Consider the following 20,571-nt stretch of genomic DNA (forward strand, 5'->3'; position numbering starts at 1 on the left):
ATTAGATACTATCCCCCATGATATTCTTGTTTCTAAATTGGAGAGACATGGATTTTATGGACGGACTCTGTGGATAAGGAAGTGGCTGGATGGTCATACTCAAAATGTTGTAGTCAATGGCTCAATGTCCAAGTGGAGATCAGTAATGCGTGGTGTTCATCAGGGGTCAATACTGGGACCTGTGCTGTTTGACATCTTTGTTGGTGACATGGACAGTGAGACTGAGTGCACTCTCAGCAAGTTTGCAGATGACACCAAGCTGTGTGGTATGGTCAACACACTGGAGGGAAGGGGTGTCATCCAGAGGGACCTGGACAGGCTTGAGAGGTAGGCCGGTGTGAACCTCATGAGGTTCAACAAGGCCAAGTGCAAGGTCCTTAACCTGGGCTGAGGCAATCTCAAGCACAAATATAGGCTGGGCAGAGAATGGACTGAGACCAGCCCTGAGAATAAGGACCTGGGGTTGTTGATGGATGAGAAGCTCATCGTGAGCTGGCAATCACAGAATCACAGAATGTTAGGGATTGGAAGGGACCTTGAAAGATCATCTAGTCCAATCTCCCTGCCGGAGCAGGAACACCTAAATCATGTCACACAGGAACGTGTCCGGGTGTGTTTTGAATGTCTCCAGAGAAGGAGACTCCACAACCCCCCCAGGCAGCCTGTTCCAGTGCTCTGTCACTCTCACCATAAAAAAGTTTTGTCTCATGTTTAAGCAGAACCTCCTACGTTCCAGCTTGCACCCGTTGCCCCTTGTCCTATCATTGGATGTCACCGAGAAGAACCTGGCTCTGTCCTCCTGACGCTCACCCTTTACATATTTATAAACATTAATAAGGTCACCCCTCAGTCTCCTCTTCTCCAAGCAAAAGAGACTCAGCTCCCTCAGCCTTTCATCATAAGGGAGATGCTCCACTCCCTTAATCATCCTCGTGGCTTTGCACTGGACTCTCTCAAGCAGTTCCCTGTCCTTCTTGAACTGAGGGGCCCTGATTGGATGCAATATTCTAGATGTGGTCTCACCAGGGCAGAGTAGAGGGGGAGGAGAACTTCTCTTGACCTACTAAGCACAACCTTTCTGATACACCCCTGAATGCCATTGGCCTGAAAGCCAAACATATCCTGGGCTGCATCAAAAGAAGCATGGCCAGCAGGTTAAGAGAGGTGATTCTCCTCTCCCCTTCTTCTCTGCTCTTGTGCAACCCCACCTGGAGTACTGTGTTCAGCTCTGAGGCCCCCAGCACAAGAAGGACGTGGACCTGTTGGAAAGAGTCCAGAGGAGGTACTCCGATCACGACGATCAGAGAACTGGAGCACCTCTCTGATGAAGAAAGGCTGAGAGAGCTGAGGATGTTCAGCCTGGAGAAGAGAAGGCTCCAGGGAGACCTTATAGCAGCCTTTTGGTACCTAAAACGAGCCTACAGGAAAGCTGGGGTCCAAACCATTCTAGGAATCTGTGATTCTATGGCTGTATCTTTCCTTTCCTAATCATTCTATGATTCTTTAAGACAGTGAAGGACAGATACATTTCCTCTGGTACTCCCATCTCTTTGAGATTTAAGTATAATGGTGCGTAACTAGTTCTCCAGTCCCTTACAGGTTGCTGTGGGTAGGCCTGGCACGAGTATTCATTTCTTCTAAATAGAGAATTAGGTAGTTTGAATGAGGTTTACCATATTCCTTTCCTAATCTTGGCTACAGATGAGCTTTTGTTCATGCTCATTTCTCTGCAGAATGCAAAAACGAGGGGCTTAAAGAGGTTGCAAGTCTGCCATCTGCTGTCTGTCCTTTTCTGAGGATGGTTTTTCAGGTTGTGGGTTTGGATTGGGGATGGGGGGGGGAGGCAGGTGAGAGTATTCAATATGTTTTTTAATATGTTTTTCTGATTATGTTGGTTCTTTCTTGGATTTCCATCACAAATCAATTGTGTACTTCATGCTGTTCTCTCGGTGCCCTACTCATCTTAAGTGATGGCATCTTAAGCAATAAGAATGTGTTTGATAAAGGAAGGAAATTCTCTGATCAGTCAACTGTCTGGCTTGAAGAGACTTGGGAGATTTGAGTTGTGAAGAGGATTCCTTACAAGATTGTTTAGTGACAGAAAACTGTGCTTTAGCTTCAAAATATGTTAATTTTACTGATGAGCTCTACAGTTACCTAGATGTCAGTTATTCTGTCTTAATGATATTCAGGCCCACTGAGACTCATTCTGAAGTCCAGGGCCCAGAACATGAAGTTGAATTTTTAATTTGTGGTTCTACGACTAACTGTAGAGCAGTCTATAGATAAGGATTTTCAGAATCTTTGTTCTGAAATTTAGGACTTGTTCTGTTTCCCTGATATTAACTATAAGAACTGGAAAACACCAAGAATCTTTTCCAAAATATAAAGGAGAGTCTGGATGGTTGGGAAGTACAACTTAATTGTGAACATAATTGCACTTCTTGCATTTAATTGCAATCATAAGTCAAGAAAGACAGCTCCTAACATTTGGGTCAGATTTTTAATTTTGTGATCTAAATTATTAATGAGAATATTTCCATAAGCTTTCTGCATAAAAATTGACTTCATAACAGAGAGGTCAGCTGGTCTTGTTCTAGTCTTCTAGACTGTATGATTACCAGTCGTAATCAGAAATTGTTTCCATAAATATGTGCTTCATTTATTATGGTAAATTACTTACACGCTTTATAAAGCAAAGCATAATTTTGTAGGTTCTAGTTAAAAGAAAAGTAAAGTAGATACTGCATATAGGATTATTGAACACGAAAGGTTAAATGTCAGGTGTATGTATAAATACTATTCAAGTTTTTCTTTCTCCGAGTGATTTAATACCTAAGGAATCTCAGAAGTTATATTGGGTACTGCATGTCTACAGCCAAACAAAATTGTACGATGCCTAGAAAACACAAGTGATCAGTACAAGAATGCATAATGCTATTGTATAAATCAGTAGTGCTTCCACTTGTGATAGGCAGCCGTGCTGAACACAGTATGTCTCAAGACTGATACAGCAGTAATACAAGGGGACTTGAGGCAAGTGGTGGAGGTTGATTAGGACTATAAAGATTTTATAAGAGGATACTGAGAGCTTGAGATTGTTTATGCAGAAGATAGATTGGGAACTTCTGTAATCTATCTCCCCAGAGCAAGATTTAGGAGCATATCCAGTTCCATCAAACAGAATACATTCAAAAAAGATGAACAAGGTGGTTTTTGTTTTGTTTTTTTAACTTGAAACACAGTGGAATGACAGAATTTAAGGTCACAAAGATTGAAATTTGATTCAGAAAGACATTTGACACCTTCCTTGTGGATAAATTGAAATACATACTTTCTTAGAAAAGACAATAATTTTAAAAAGAAAAAAAATGCCTAGGGCAAATAAATACTTTTAATATAATGTATCTTCTTGTGATATATCTTGGCTGGCCAGCTTTAGAAATACTGAGTAAAAGTCAGGATGTTGGACAAAATGAACCATTGTTTTTATTCAGGGCAACAGTTTCTCTTCCTATTGCAATCTGAATTAATTTGTTATCATTTCTCTCTGTTCCATTTGCCAAGAAATAACATGAATGATAACTTTGTTTTCCCTTTCTGCCCCCAAAAAATAATTGTCATAGTCCTCTTTCAGAGATTCAAAGGGGCAAATATTTTGAAGCATTTTTCACTCACATTTCAAGTTTATAATCTGTGAACAGGTCTGGGACAATGGCAGATATTTCAATTCTATGCTGCTTCTCTGTCCTTTTCCGGCATTTCATTGCTTTGATAAATGAGAGATAGTTATTTTACAATTTCAGGGATGCTCAGCTGGAAAAGCTTACAGGATCTCATTTATTCTAAAAACGCCCATCCCTTGCAAATTGTTCTGCTTCCAAGTGTCTCAATTTCTGTATTGAGTCAACTGTTGAAAATCTCACTATAATAATTCAAAAAGCTTAATACATTCATAAGAAATTTGCTTAAAAAAGAATTTCTTCTTTTACTAAGATTGTCTTCTGCTACTACCTAAATTATAGAAAAGCCAAGTTCCAAACCCCAAATGTAACTGTTCTTGATTGGGGCACTTCAATACTGGACCAGGATCTGAATTTTGTTGCTTTTTTCTCCATAATGGACCAAAATCCTAAATCCTATTTCTACCAGCTGTCAAATTAGTAAGATACATCTGTGATTAGAACTGCTTACAGACAGAATTTCTATTCTATGGGAATCTGTAGGGGAAAAAAAAAAACACAACAAACAAACAAAAAACAAAACAAAAAGCCATTCAGTTGCAGAATTAAAAGAATAAATACTGTTTTATTTTCCAGTAATAAAAGCAAAATTAATTACTTAGAAGTAATTGAAATCTGAATGAAACAGAAGCTATTAAGGTCTGAAGAAACATTTGGGGGATTATCTTGTCCAACCACCTACTCAAGGCAGGTCAAGCTAGAGCAGGTTATTCAGGGTCTTGTCCTGATTTTGAGATGTGTTGGTCTCCACGACAGCAATTTTTGTCCTCATATATTTATTGAGTCAGAGTTTCCTTTGCTCCATCTTTTGCTTGTTTCTTCTTTGTCTTTTCCCTGAGAAGTGACCCTTTTTCCTGGTGCTACTAGGGCCCCTGGGTGCTGCTGCTGAACTGACTCTGCCCGCCAATCCTGCTGGAAGGTGTCCTTCATCCCAGTGCCGAGCCCCACAGTCACCTCCAAACAGTGCAGGCCCCCACCCGGTGTGGCTGTGTGCACATGCATGTGCTAACCAGAACTGTCAGCCAGTGTTTTCCCCACTATTGGCTCTGATGGACAGCATCAGTAACCAACTGTTCCTTGGCCGGACCCAGTACTGCTACTCCAGCCCATAGTGTGGTGCAGAACAGCATGGTCAGTCATCTTTGTAGTCTTACTCACCCTATTTGTTCTAAGGATGCTGCGGGAGGCCATGTCACAAGCTGTGTTCAGTCAAGGGAAACATCGTCCATTGATCATCCCTCATTCACCAAACAGGTCCTGTCTTCACAGCTCTCAGTTGGGCCAGGCAGGATTTGACCTTGGTAAAGCCTTGCTGGCTATTCCCAGGCACCTTGTTTCTCATATTTTGGGTGTGATTTCCTGGGAGATTTCATCTGTAACCATCCCAGAGACTGAGGCTGACCAGCATTTATTTACCAGGATCCTCCTTTTTGCTTATCTTGAAGGTGGATGTGATCTTTATCTTTTCCAGAAGTCTTTGTGTTGGGAAGTTCACAAGGTATCCCATGTCACCGTGAAGTCCCACTTGACTTCCTCCTCTGCTGTATGCCCAAACCCTAGAAGCTGACATTTCCCATAACGTCTACTTGATGACTAATTAAAATCTTCCATAAAAAGCACATGTAATTTTTAATATAAGAAATCGTAAGTTTACAGTCCACATACTGGTTGTCACAGAGCACAGAATTTGAGCTGCATTGTTCAATGGCTACTCTGTTGGAAATTCAACTTGTCTTTTCTGCCATCTCCTCCCCTCTTTTATCCCACAGCTCTGTCTTCTGGGATTAAAATTCTAGTAAACCAGAAGAAACAGTGCAAAGTGAAGGGCAGTTAATTTGAAGTTATGTGAAGGCTCTCATACAAGCAGTTGTTAAAATGTAACTTGGAAATGCTGTTTATAGTTGTCTCAGTACATAGAACAGAAGGCAGTAAGAGACAAATCACAAGGGATTGTAAAATATGCTATGTCTTTGAGCACTATGATAAACAGTCTCTTTAGTCTTGCTACAGTGCAAATACCTGTGGTAATAAATCTACGGGAGACTGCTATACTCTAAGGAGAAAAAGAGGCTGGAGGTATGTTCAGTTTGGCAAGGCCACAGGAGGTGGTGGTAATAGCCTGCACATACCTAAAAGTCATTGGGATCTAAAATGGAGGCAAAGGGATTGGTGTTTCTCAAAAGTGTTTAACAAAGAGCAACAAAATGAAATTCAGGTAGAGCATATCAGGAAAATGTGTGTTTGGTGAGATGTTAATAAGCTGCAGAAACACTCCCATGGGAATATGAGGGACAGCCCATGAGTGGGATTATGAAAATTGCTTTGACGAGCACATTAATAACTGTAAGCAGTCCTCTATGGGCACAAGAATGAAGGGAATGTTTTTACAAGAATCCACCTCTCTCGCTTCTGTGATTCTCTGTTACATACTCTGAAGATGTCATGTTGAAATCCTGTGGAAAAGTTGCCACTGATTTCAGTCAGAGTGGATCACGAACTTCGTGCTAATACAGGCCATGTTTGTCAGTCATTTGTCTAGGGGCAAAAGTGGCAATGCACAAGAAATAGTTGTGCCAGTACAAAGACCTCTGGGCAATAGGTATTCAGTACTCCTTCAGCTGCGTACAGGGAGCTACAAAGATACCTTGGCTGAAGATCTGTTTTCCCTTTGTAGGCAGAGCTAATTATTTTTTAATGGTGTGTGGGGAGAGGTTCGTACTGCTTCATCCAGGAGAATACTAAATTTGTATAGTTTTGCTTTTCTGTCAAAAAGGCTATTGTGTTCTATATTTGAAAATGTAATACAGGCAAGGTTAATTTGATTTGCCTTGTTTGTCAGAAGTTTGTTTTGTTTTGGTTTTGTCACACAGATATCTCACTGACGGGGGCCTCACATGTGTGTGGAGCCAATCTTGTTCTTGCACAAATAGTTGCCATTCTGATGAAGAGGTTTCACCACGCCAGGCGAGACTGGAGAGGAAGTCTGTCAAACGTGCTGCTGCCCATCATCTTTGTTGCACTGGCAATGGCCTTGTTTAGCGTGAAGCCGCTGGCTATTGCTTATCCTTCTCTCAAGCTGACACCAAGACTTTACAAGAATGCAGAATCGTTCTTTAGGTAAGGGAAGGGGCTCATCAATCTTCATCAGTATCATGGGTTCTGGGATCTTTACCCTTGAGTTCTCATATTTTAATGAATATTTCTTATAGTAGGTTACTTTTTATTTTTATTTTTATTGTTATTTTTATTTATTTTTATGTTCCGGTTGTTTAGCACATTTTAATAGATTATTATGAGGGGGACATAAAAATGGAAAAACATTGTGCAAAGGATTTGCTGGAGGAAAAGACAAAGATTTTGGAGCAGTTTGGATTGGGCAATCAGTTTCAATACAAGTCATGACCATTTATATGTAAATGACTAAGTGCATTTAAACAAGCATTTGCATGCTTCAACTTATTTAGTTGATTAGGTCTGAAGTAATTTTCTCAAAATTTCTCATCTTTGACAGTGCCATAGAGCACTAAGAAAGCTTGGTGCCCTTCTAAATGAACCTCCACTTTCTATTTTTTTTTAAGCTTTGAAACCAACTAGACTATTTCGTATTATAGTTTTTTATCTACAGTACCTATATGTCATCTCTGAATTATTCTGTATTAAGCGCATATCACACAGATTGTTTTATCTACTGGACAAATATCCAGATACCTTCATAAAGATAATGTGATGATGTTTAAATTTATAAATGAAACATAGATTACCTCAAATGTGCTGCTAGGAATGCATGTTTGTATTGAAGTTTCTTTACATGTTCACAAGCAGTTTATGAAATGAGATCATTTTGTTGTTTTGGTATGTTTCCTATGCATGGATTTGATAGTTCTTTAATTTCTTGATAAACATGTAGAATCATGAGGCTTAAAGTTAATAGAACTAGACATTGTAACATGTTTGTGTTTCTTTCCCCTTTCCATCCTCCGATGCCGTGGCCCAATTTGAACAGCATTGAAGATGATAACCTAGGAAACCTTTCTCAGATTCTGCTGAGATATTTCTTTGACTGGGACCACACATGCATGCATTCTAAGCAAGGGTAACTGTATAATGTAACTGATTCAAAATGCTCTATACTGATTTAACACTTGCTGCTAATTTGAAATGGAGACTATGACAGTAGTGAAGAAATCAATAAATCTAGCATATTTTCCATGAAATGTAACAGTAAAAATTAATTAGCCTAAAGTTGAGACTAGGAACAAATTTTGCTGAATGCATATACCTAAAAAAAAAAAAAAGGTAAAATAGTACATAAAAACAAATGTTGTAAAGAAGTGGTAAATTAAATATATTTTGCTATGTAGTGTGGACTGTCTTAGGCTTTTATTGGCAGTGTGAGGTTAATGTCAAATCCGCTTTGATGGAGGAGCTAGTATCTAGGTAGAATATGTAAGTAGGCTTCACTGTTAAAAGTCTGATCCTAATCCGTTAGAATTTAGCGACAGCTTTCCCATTTATTTCAGGAGGATTTTGATCAAGTCTGTTGTCCATATGAATGTAGGTTAGACAATAATTACAATGGTAGGAAGAATTCCAGGTGTCCAAAGTCAGGAGTACAAAATGGCTACCATGCTTTAGTTAATTTACTGATGCAAACACAAAGCATGTAGCTCATTTGTTGCTTTACTCACATAAATATTTGTTGTGAATCCACCTTGATTCAAATGAGCAAAATTGATATACCTTCAGACACAACTGCCACTGTGATAAAATACTAAGAACTTGCTGAAGATTGCAGATATACTTGTTACTCTGTGGATTTCTTCCATAGAGTCATGTACTCCTTTCTCATAATGGCTGTGTCTATCATTATGTTTATTCCCATTAGAAAAAATAATTCATGTTGGCAGATGGAATCTTCTTCACCCCAGGATTCATGTAGATGTGTGTCTGAACAGGAGGTATGTCCATGTATAAGTGTGTGCGAGTATATATGTAAAAATGGTGTGTGTGTGTGTGTTATATAATACTTTGACTATTCTTTTTGAAGAGGTAGAGAAAGAGATGAGAAAGTAAACCCTCAGAGCACTGGCTTTTTTCTGATGAGATATTTCTTTGTTTCATTTAATGTTTGGCCTACATCTTTTGAAGTCTTCAGGGAAAGAGGTTGCACGCATGCTTTTGTTGCATATATATGTGTTTGTGTGTGTGTGTGTGCATACATACTAGAGAAGGCTATAGATTGACCTGAAGTAAAAGGAGTCAAAGACAGCTGAACTATTTCCAGCAGATGGAACTTTAAACCTGATATAGGACATTGCTTAAAAAATAGTCAGATAAAACAAGGATAAAACTTGATTATGTGGTAGACTACCTACTCCCAAAGGGAAGGGCAAGCTACCAGGGAATCTACATCTGACTAAGATTTAATTGTTAGTTTATTTTTGCATTGGACTGTATATCTGAAAATAAAAGAGCTCTTCAGGAAAGAACAGATTTTGAAAAATATAATGAATTCCTGACCTCCTTGACTGGTGAGTTTTCCAGCTGACTTATTCTTAGGTTGAGTAATAACCGGGAATATGAAACTGAGTCTGAACTGTCTAATTTATTTGCCTGGATGGGACTATTGCATCAACTATTTATATCTTTATGAAAGAGACAAGTTATTTACAGTAAGAGTTGCATCTGAAATATAGCAATATAGTTTTGTGGAAGGGGGAACTATTTTTTTTTTTCTGGGCAAGGAACAAGTTTTCTTCTAATACTATAGAAAGATACCTAGAATACAAGAAGCTTAAATAAAATGGCAATCGAAACTCAAGCTCAGGGAGAGGCCCATTAACTGTGAAAGTTCAAAGGAGAGAAGTCACTTGACAATGGGGACAAAAATTTTATTTGTGAGCTATGGTAAATCAGAATGACTTCACTAAAGAGTGAATTTTAGCTTGTGGATGGTTGAGATGTCAAATGAGCATTACAAATTTTCAGGTTTTATGCATTATATACTTAATGAGGTTTCCCAGGTATCTTATCATAATACCTGTCTCTTTTTCTTTGGTTGTGAGAATGTCCCACTGAATTGCTAGAAAACATCTTCCCTTTTTCTCTACTGCAGTCCCTCAGTGAAACTTTTAGAAGCATATTGCACGAATCAAAATTTTGTTTTCATCCAGATTCATGTAGTGCCTTTTTTTTGTTTCTTTTCAGGAACAAGAATTGAATAGAAGTCTCATTGCCTTTTTCATTGCTATACAACTTTCTAAACTTATTTTTAAGTTTTGATGTTTTCAAAAATGACTTACAGGGTTGCAAGAGATATCAAAGGTGGTTCTCGTGTAGGTAACAGCTACAATTATTTGAAATGCCTTATAAACATAAAACCACACATAATTTATTGAAAAGTCATCAAAGCTGAAAGAGGCAAATCCAGTTGACAAGCAATGCTGTAAAAACTACGTGCAAATTTAAAAAAAATGGCTAAATGTAGTGCCACTGATTTTTAAGGAGCCCTGTACTTATTTTATGTATTAAATATTTTACGTTATACTTTTTTCCAGATGTGTCCAAGTTTCAACACCTCTGTTCTCTATGTGAAGAATAAGCAAGGACATATTCTGTATAATCTTTCAGGGTTCCTTGTGGAAGAATATTTAGTGAGGTCTTCCAATAAAGCAAGGTAACCCTAAAATGTCTGTGTGGTTTATCGCTTATGTATATAAAACAAACAAACAAACAAAAAACCACAGTACTTCCTAATCCAAATCACATGTCTGTGTTACTGGGTGTGTAAGGGGCAGTTGCCTTTATTGGTTGTTATTAAAGTGTATGGCCAGGCTAAGGTAACATGGAGTCGCCTCCATGGTGACTTCTCAGAGTTTCCTCCAGCAGCTGCATGACAATTCCTTCCAGGTATACACTGGCTCTTCTTGCCATGCAGTGAGTTCAGTTGAAAAATATAGTGTTAATATAGATATTTCCACTTTATCATTGCAAGAAAAGATTGCTAAGGAAGACAGAGCTTAAGGCATGCTATTACCTTATTGTCTATTAACAGATATGGTGGTTGGTCTTTTGGAGGGAGGAAAGTCTCTGCATTTCAAGAACAAAAATTGAATAAGATCAAATCTAAGCCTCTGGCTAAGGTAAGGGTTGCATGTTTGTGTATGTATGTATGTATTACCTCTTCAGTCTCCAGACTTCATTGCAATTAGCAAATAATAAATCATTATATGAAATCCTTGCATTAAAAAATTGGGAGAAAAACTCTCTGACTAGTGTAGTCCATTTCTCTGTTCATAAATATATTAATATTCCCTTGTGTTCTGAAAAATTTTAAATGAGTTTAATGATACAGTTTTCTTGTGAACCTCTTTCAAAGTCTGTCTGAGCTCACCTTTAAATTTTTTTTTAGGTAGTTCAAATCTTCTCTATTTGTTTGTGTTCTACAAAAAGTTAATGTCAGAATTGAAAAATGTCCATTGAACTTCTCAGAAATTAATTGTTACTGATGCTTGTTTCATTTCTGTAATAAATATTTTTCTTTGCTACGTATTTCTTTATTTTTTTCCCTTCTTATCCTTAAGACGAAAAATCCTTAAAAATCAAGATAGAGTTTCTGCGAATATTACTTCTGCGTGACAAGTGTACTACCTTGCATTTATAATTCTCTTTTCAAATATGAGCAACTTCCCCCTTTTTATCCCAGAGAAACTTGTACCTTGCTGAAATTGGTCAGGTTGTGAAATATGAATCTCTTCTGACAGTGGGTCATTCCGTCTTGCAATGCTACATGTAGCCATTGTTTTCTCTTTGGAGCTTCTCCCAAGAGCCAGGAACAGAAGGATTATTATAAGTGCAACTGAAGTCAGGAGCTTTTCCTTGAGACGTTCTGGTACACACTGGAAGGACAGTGTGAAAACTTGGAGTAGGATCTAGAAGCTAAAAGGGAATTATCAGTGCAAAGCATTTTTCTATTTTTATTTTTTTCCATAGGGAATGTTTTGAAAGGTTCTTTTGAGGTCCATTCAGATGTAGACCATTAATGAGGAGAGGTAGTTTTGGAGGAGATTATGAAGAATCTCAGTGAGAGGCCTCTATTTCTGTATCCAAGCAAAACACATTTATTGCCAGAGGAAGCTGTGAAGCTTGACCTTATGGATTCCAAATTAGAATATTAAAGGAAGGTGCTTCCTTTATATTATTTTATAGACACTAGATTTTATTTGCTCTTGCAAATGAAGAAGAGAAGCAACAGTATAATTAAGCTCTATCCCAAATCCCTTTTGAGGCAAACTGTAGTTAAAACAAGATGCAGATATTCTCTCTTGCCAACATAATTTCACATTTCATTTTGCAAGATTGTTGACTGTTTACAATGCCTTTGCCTTGTAGTTTTGAATAGCAATCTCTCTCTCATATCCACACCTTGTCTTATATATATTTTCATTTAGGTCATTTGTAATCCCCTTCTACCTCCAGATTTCTCATAGGTTTGAAATCCAGTTCCATTGATCCTTAATTAGGAACTTGAAGTCCTAGAGGATTGCAGTAAGATGTGTTTTTCTGACTGCTGTTTTTGCTGTTTTTGTCCTATGTCTTTAATAATTTTAGACTTTTGTTTTGACATGCCAGTGCTGTGTTTTTTCTCCTTTTTTTCTCTCTCTCTCTTTTTTTTTTTTTTTTTAAATATCTTTGGCATAGAGCTCCACCTGGCATCAGCACAAGGATAAATTATAGTTATATTGCTAGTGAGTAAGCTTCATATTTCAGAGCCAAAGAAAATAGTGGAGTAGATTTATAAAGGGCACTGTGTTATCTAAAATACCTCCTGGAAGTGCCTTTCAACTGATGCAATGTCAAATTATTGCATTAACCTTTTAGTAATTAATGACCAGACTTTTACTTTGACCTTTCAGGCTTGTTCATGAGACAGTGAATGTACTATTTACATAGTCTTGTATGAAGTAAAATGAGAAATTTGCATTTGAACAGACTTACTGTATGATTAATTTCATTTTAGAAAATGTCTGAATCCTTATATGTTATTCTCCAATCCAATGGACAACATTTTTCCCAGTTGAGATAAAACAATTATTCAAATGCTGAAACAGTCTTCTGCTTTACTGTGCTGCATATGCATTGTACATACAGAGAAAGTGTATGGGTTCACACATGAGAAAGAATATATTTACCATATGCAAGAGACTTGGCTGATTAAAACCATTGACAATGGACGTTCATTGATGATCATTGCTGCATGGAGCACAACTGCTCCTTAACATTTTTTTTTGTCCCCTGAATGTATATTCCTTCATTTATTTTGGTGGTTGTGGACAAAGTTGCTGTTATATGTAACGTAACTGAATACAGGAAGAATATGTAGGAATTTTAAATAGTCCTGAAAGACAACTTGTACTATTCAAATGGTATTCTGAAGTGTGCATTTTTCCAGTCTCAAAGGTTGGGATTTGAGGCTTTACTACCTAGTAATAGTATAAATGTCTAGACAAAGCTCACTTGAAAAAAAAAATCTCTCCACTTTAATACCCATTGTCTGGTATTAGCAATTTCTCTGCCCCTCCTCATACTTTTTCCTTGATAGGCCACAGGTAAGTCAAAACATTAGTCTAACATAATTCTGGAATGTTAATGGTAGATAAAAATGGTATGTAGTAATGGGAAACATGTCTTTGCAGAATTTATTTTTAATGTAGAGATGGACAGTATTTTTTCCTAGGAACAAATTTTATCAGTCATGGGTAGATGATAAAATTATAAAAATCAAAATTAATTGTCTCATTCTATATATTTTTTCCAATACTGATCTCTTTCCTGCCATTTGTAAATAATTACCTGTGAGACGCACAAGAAAGATGAAATATATTTCAGCTGGAACTAATATTTTTCCTTTTTCATATTTTAGCTTTGCAATCAATTTAGAATAAACCATAAGACTTTAGAAAAAAAAGAAAAAAAAAGCTTAAACATATCTTCTGAGAGCAACCTCAGACACTATTCCTTTTGCTTGTTGCCAGATTATAAAGAATTAAATAGCCAGCTTTAATTTGGTTATTTCCTGGTAGTTTGATTCAGTTAAATAATGCATCTTGGATGAAGAATTCTAATTACTATGTGGGATATTGAAATGTATGGTTACACACAATGCTCTATTACGGATTTTTTTTTTGTATTTTTGTTTGAATATTGGTCACATTATTATATTTCTAAGGTATTCTGTGAATACTTGAGACCTTTACACTGCTTCAATTAAATGAGGACGTGTCATCAGATTTTTGCTTTATTGTTCTCTTAACTGACTTTTTTGATACGATGAGCACAATTTCAGTGGATTTTCAATATATATTTATAAATTTATATTCTGCACAAATCTTTTTAAACGAGATACAATAAGAAATCAGTATGTGAAAAAGACCGTCTACCCTTGATCATACGTTTGTTTCTTGGCCTGGTTTGTATTTGCACAGGAGATTCAGCAGTGGAAGAATCTGTTCTTTTGCCCAGGACACTTAGGTTTTATTTCAGTTCATCTCTTTAAGGAGTTCTCTTTTGATTAAAGAATGAGAGACCTCGTCTGTGCAGTAACTTGTGCATTGAACTGGAGGAGAACAAAAGAGTTGCATACAAGTTTGCAAAGGAGGAAACAGTTTAGGATTTTTTTTTTCTCCCTCTAAATGTGGGGACATAAAATGCTGATGAGATTTGAACCAGCTGTGAATATCACGTAAAGAACAGTGTAGAAAATGTGAAAGCTACTGCAAGAAAGACTAGTGGTACTTGACCAAAGTTGCTCACTTGTGAAATAATGCTGAACAGAGCTTATGACAAAGAAGATTCAAGAGTGAGAGGCACAGGAGAAGCGACAGCGGAGCTCAGATTGCTGTATGAAAGCATGATATAGGTTAGGTAGGAGGGAACTGAATGGGATGATTAAAGTGTTTCAGACCTTGCCTCACAACAGAGTGTGATGTAGACATGCAAGCAAATAGGTAGTCAAGAAAATAAATCTGAAGAAAAGAACAATTAGGGGACAGAAATAGAACTGAAGATTAGACAACTTGCACTGGGAAGCATGGAGAAGAACATGGCAGGAAAAGCAAAGTCTGGAACCTTGTGTCTAAGTAAGGATTGTAGACGGATTCTACAAGTTTTTTTTTTTTTTAAAAAAGTATTATCTGCAAGTAAATTAAAAACAAAAAAAAAACAAAGAACAAAAAAAATTTGGAATATTATACGAGTACCGAGAAGAGGCTGATATATATATGGAAAAGGACTACCTCAGAACAGCATCTAAGTGATGAGAAAATATTATTCAAGGAAGTTTTCAATATGTAACTGTATAGATGGTAATTTCAGAAAGGATTTAGGAAAATTGAAATCTTGGAAGAAGGGTGTTAAGGCAAGAAAGACCTATATTTAAAAAAAACAAAACAACAAACATATACTTTGTTATATGATTCAGAGTCCAGACACAAAGTGAAAATTGTCCAGCATCAACTCAAGATGGCCAAAATGCAGATTAGCAAAGAGCTGATAGCAAATAGGAAAAGGTTAAGAATTTTTCAACTGCATAAACAAAAAAGGGAGATGAAAGATTGCTGTGCAGTGAGGGAGTGGATAGTAATCAAAGGTGATTTGAAACATGTCATCAAAACTGAAAACATACCTTTTTTTTCATTTGACCTGTTTTTCAGTATGGATAATGTAGGGTCAAAGGCACTTTGCTTAACAGTTAAGGAGGCACAGAAATAGAACTGAATTCCAACAGGAAAGCAAAACTCAGACTTCAGTATATTCAGTTTTGGGACATAACCAGGCTATCAGCACTGATTCTAGCACATGGAAACCTCAGGTCTGAAAGTGTGGATTTTGGAGACATTAATCAAATTAGGGTGATTCTGCATAATTTGAGGATAAAGTGTATGTTACAGCAGAAATACTTCCCTGTGCTCCTCAGAGGCTTGTGTTGTCTGCTTTAAAGTTTATCTGTCTTCCCTTTCCTCCTTGCTCAAGAAACCATGTTGAAACCAATTGCTTGTTGAAGATGGAGATGTAGCTTTGTCCTTCATGGCATAGTTTCATACTTTCACTGTGTAAGCAGTGTCTCCTTGTTTTTTCCTTTCATAATTTTCTAGGACATGTTCTCTTTCTTTGATATTTTATGCTATATGTCGCTTGCAGGTATTACTTTGATAAGTCTCTTTGGATTTTCAATAATCAATATTCTTCACTTGTAACAGTTTTTTTCATCTTTCTTTGTTTCCAGTTAAGTTGGCCAATATTATTTTCACATTGTTTTTACTCTATTATTTGTTTGACCAAATGTGCATAAAGGAAAGGACTGTTTCATTAACATGGAGAATCTTAGTTTAATAATTAAGACAACTTTCTGCCCTGCTAGATTCTGTTGAAAGAACTACACAAATTGAATCGTAGAATCACAGAATGGTTTGGGTTGGAAGGGACCTTAAAAATCATCTAATTTCAACCCACCTGTCATGGACAGGGACACCTCCCACTAGACCAGGTTTCTCAAAGCCCCATCCATCTGGCCTTGAACATTTACCGGGATGGGGCATCCACAGCTTCTCTGGGAAACTTGTGCCAGTGCTTCGCCACCCTCTGAGTAAAGAATTTCTTTATACCTAATCTAAATCTACCATTTTTAGTTTGAGTCTGATGATTCTGTTCTGCCTAGATCACCTTCTTCTTCTAAAAATGTGTGTCTTAAAAGGAGAATTCATCTTTAATATCTTTATGCAATTCTTTAAATTATGGGAGTTTTCAGATCAATGTTTGGATTCAACTCATTTTTGATTCACAATTTCTATTCTCTCTTCCAGGTATGGTACGACCAAAAGGGTTTCCATTCACTGCCATCCTACTTAAATGAACTCAATAACTTCATCCTGTGGCTGAATTTGCCTCCAGCTGTGGATTGGAGACAGTATGGTAATAGCCCTTTGTGTTTATTCATATTGCTTGAAAAATAGTTTTTAAATAAAGTGAATTTCAATGTGAAAATTTGTCATGGTTTCAAGTCAGATTCCAGAGTTACAGATTTTCTGGAAGGCTTTGGAAATGAAACTTTAATTTAAATAGAAGATGTATCTGAAGAATGTAGTGTGCAATAAGGTGAAATTTGAATTGACAGCTCACTGTCTATGCCATATGCAGTTGTTACAGTTTCTTACAAAGGATATTCCTATGGAGTAGGTGTAAATTGGTTTGCTATGGTTGAGGTGTTTGTACCTGGAAAACGACTGGGGGCTTGCTTAAATGGGGTGATTAATGCACAAGAGTATGAATTTAGAACTCGTTTGTCACTACTCATTAAGTAATAGGATAAACCCAGAGCATCCTGTAAACTCACACTGCAACATAATGTCCCATAGCATCCTGTTACTCAAGGAACAGGAGAGGCTGGTATATCTTACTATTGTACATACCAAAAGAGGGATTTGTATCTTTGATGTCTGAATTCTCTAATTCACTTATCCTTGAACTGTATAGAACTAGTTAAAACATAAATTTTACAAACTGTCATATGTGGTAATAACTTCAGCCAAAGAATCAGCTGGTAACACAGTGAATTTTTAGGATGTTGAAATCCCGTTTGAAATCTGAGTTTGATAGTTCAGGCTAACATCTGTTCATTCCAATTCCTTTCATTCTTGAGGTTCTATTAAAGCAGAATAGCTTGTGTTGGAGAAATTTTAAAATAGCTTATGACTGATTTTTAAGAGTATTTGAAAAGATCATATACAGTAGGATGGTTATGTATAAATGTGAAATTATACTCAGAGCTTCAATTGCTTTTCGCCATCAGTATATCTTGTGGGGAAAAAATACCAGAGTACTTTTCTTTTCTTTCTTCCTGCCTGTTTGTCTTTCTCTGGGGTAGATAGTATTATTATTTTTTTATATGTGATGTTCACATTGATTTATGCATTGCCCTTTTCCAGTTAAAACAAAGTAATTGCAACTTTTCATTTTCAATTTGAAGACTTTCAAGGTGGATTTCTGTCCTATTTAAGCACAGTAGAAGACATGGAGAGGTTGTACATCAACAAGATTTTTGTCTTAGTTTTATCTTATACCATTCATATGTGTTTATAATAATGAAGGAATAAAGAAGAAGAAAATCAGTGAAAAAGGGAAAGGAATTTTGAGTACTAGAAAACAGAAATTCATTAAGAAAAGTATCCCGAGTGTCAAGTCAAAAAAAGAATAATTGTTAGTTTTCAAGATGGCTGGAGTTTTATTTTTCCTAAATGTATTATAAGAACAAATCACAGTTAATGTATTTCTGCAGAAAGTTTAAATTTAAATGAAATCAAGTATTTTAATGAGAATTTTTAATAAAAATCAATTTTTAGTTTCCCTGCACTTGATGAATAGTGTTGATTCTGACTTGTTTTCTATAGCATTACATACCCCATTCAGGGACTTAAATGTTCAAGTACCTTTACCTTTATATCTGTCATGGGGATTTGGGAATTTATCATCCACATTAGGATTGAAGAAAATCATAGTTATCCCAAGGGTTGTGGAAATGTTATATTTTATGTCTCTACATGACATAAAAATATGATAAACAAAATAGTGCTTGGCAAATACTTGAAGTGTTGGACTATCATATATAAATCTTGCCACTTGATATAAACTTCTGGCAGAATATCTTGGGTAAATCTCTGCGGAAGTAGATTTTATGAACTAGAAAGAAATTTATTTACATGTTTCTCTATTGGAGAGGTGCAATAAGGATGGATTGATCATACTGTTGAGACATAATGGAGAGGGACCTGACATGGAAATCCTAGCAAGAAAGTGAAGTCAGAAAAATACAATATATATGTACTTATATACATACATATGTGTGTTTGTGTGTGTATATGTATATATATATATATAATGTTTTTAAGTTAACAGTTTTCCAATGCTGTATGGGGCACATAAGCCCACTGTTAAGAGGAGTTTAATCTGATCTCCAAATCCTTTCTTTGCTAGGGGAGATATTTCATTTTTTTTCCCCTGTAGAGAATTTTCAGTAGTCTTCTCTGTAGTAATGTTTGGAAGGCCACGATGTTTGCTTCATGTAATTTTATTGTAAAAAATCAGAGTGGGATTGTTGTTGAAAAAATGGTGTGCGTCATCTGGAGGTGCATGTAAAAAGATAGATTGAAGTTGACCAGATTGATTTAAAGTAGTTTGTCATAGTTAGTGGATTGGATGTCTGTTTTGGGACATCAGTTGAGGAATCATTCTTTTAAGAAAAAAAAGTAAAAAAAGTTTTCTCATCTTCTGTACCATGTGGATAGCCACATCTAGCTTCATAATCATGTCAGTCTGTTTCTATTCTGGAAAGAATTACCTCACCTGTATTACTGGAGGGGAAATCAAGTCCATTTTGTTTACTAGCGGTTATAAATTCAGTGACAGATAATGAAAATGAACACATTAAGAAAACGAAAAAACAAATTAAAACCACCATACGTGAGAAAGGCACTTCAACAGAGAAGGTAAGATGTACTGTTTTTTTTCTGGTCAAAACTAATCAGCTTTTGTTGGCCCTTAAGCCTATGTATATGATGTCTATATATTGTTAAATCTTTCTGAAATGCTGCATTTCAATTATTAGTTAATGCAGCTGGGAGCAAATAACAAATGAAATAATGAAGTAAGAGGAGTAAAAAATTAAAAGGCAACATATTTGCCATAAGCTTGAGATATAAATTCTGATCAAGTAGAGCTATGTTATTCTATACAGTTGCATCAAAATGTGTTAAACATGCCAGACTGTAGGGGAAGGATTATTATCTACCTCTTAGGGTAACTCTATATAAAGAAAAAAGGAGTGGTAGTCATCTGTAATGATGTCTGTAATGTACAGTGGTCAAAAAAAGTTCTTACATAATTACTCAAAGAATGGAAATATATCAGTATAGAAAGGCCTTGTGCTGTACTGCTGCCCCATCTCAGTACTTCAATAGAAATCATTGGCTTTTTAAAAAACCTTTCATGCTAGGGCTCATTGTAAGGTTCATGTAGCATTCTCATTTATTTGAGATTCAGTTCTTCAAAAGAGCTGAAGGGATCAAGAGACCCAATTTCAGCTGAATTTTGGTGGAAAGTGACTGTACAGTCTCCAGATCTGCAAATTGTAACTTTAAACCTCTTTTCAAAGGAACCTGTGAAACACCATTTAGTAGGAACCTTCTTATCCCTGTCTGGTTAGTGGGCCAAAAATAAAATTTAAATCATTTTTGAGGTGCCACCTATGAAATGTTCCATAAAATTAAAGTTGTAATTTTTCATTTTATAAAAACAGAAGTCTAATTGTAAATTTTAAATGCCCACAAAGGAGAGCTTGTGGATCGAGCCTAATTTATAACTAATTATATATCATATACTACAACTGATTATATATATAGGCTGCCATATGTAGCCTATCTCCATTTTAAAAATATATATGTATGATTTCATTTTATTAAAGAAATGTAGATTGGTCTTCTATTCAAGTCTGTAACAATTATGATATTTAGGTTTAGTAGTACAGGTCCAAATTGATTTATGTGCTCAAGACTCAGTATGCTACATGACAGAAAGAAGAGATATTTTGAAAGGAGACAAGAGACGGGCTTAGACACATAGTGCAGAACTGTAGATTATACCTAAGTACAGCCCTGATTAGACTACAGAGAAGGTATGCAATCTAGAAGACACTCAAGACTTTTTCCCTAGATCTCTCCAGTCTATGCTGAAAAAGTACTGCCTGGTTCATATCACTGTCTCTCTCATTCCTACTGTA

At 36.3% G+C, this 20,571-nt stretch overlaps 1 protein-coding gene across 1 annotated transcript in view; it reads left to right on the top strand.

The window, feature by feature from the left end:
* The window catches only part of ABCA13 (ATP binding cassette subfamily A member 13), a 200,918-nt gene that overhangs the window by 121,304 nt on the left and 59,043 nt on the right, over positions 1–20,571 (top strand). The window contains exons 42-47 of the mRNA XM_080580557.1: positions 6,614–6,860; positions 7,747–7,836; positions 8,629–8,701; positions 10,301–10,419; positions 10,798–10,885; positions 16,604–16,712. Coding sequence (XP_080436683.1) covers positions 6,614–6,860; positions 7,747–7,836; positions 8,629–8,701; positions 10,301–10,419; positions 10,798–10,885; positions 16,604–16,712 — 726 coding nt within the window. The remainder of the gene's footprint in view (positions 1–6,613; positions 6,861–7,746; positions 7,837–8,628; positions 8,702–10,300; positions 10,420–10,797; positions 10,886–16,603; positions 16,713–20,571) is intronic.

Source organism: Anser brachyrhynchus (assembly GCF_964034855.1).
Source record: "Anser brachyrhynchus genome assembly, chromosome: 2".
In the NCBI taxonomy this organism is placed as follows: Eukaryota; Metazoa; Chordata; class Aves; order Anseriformes; family Anatidae; genus Anser; species Anser brachyrhynchus.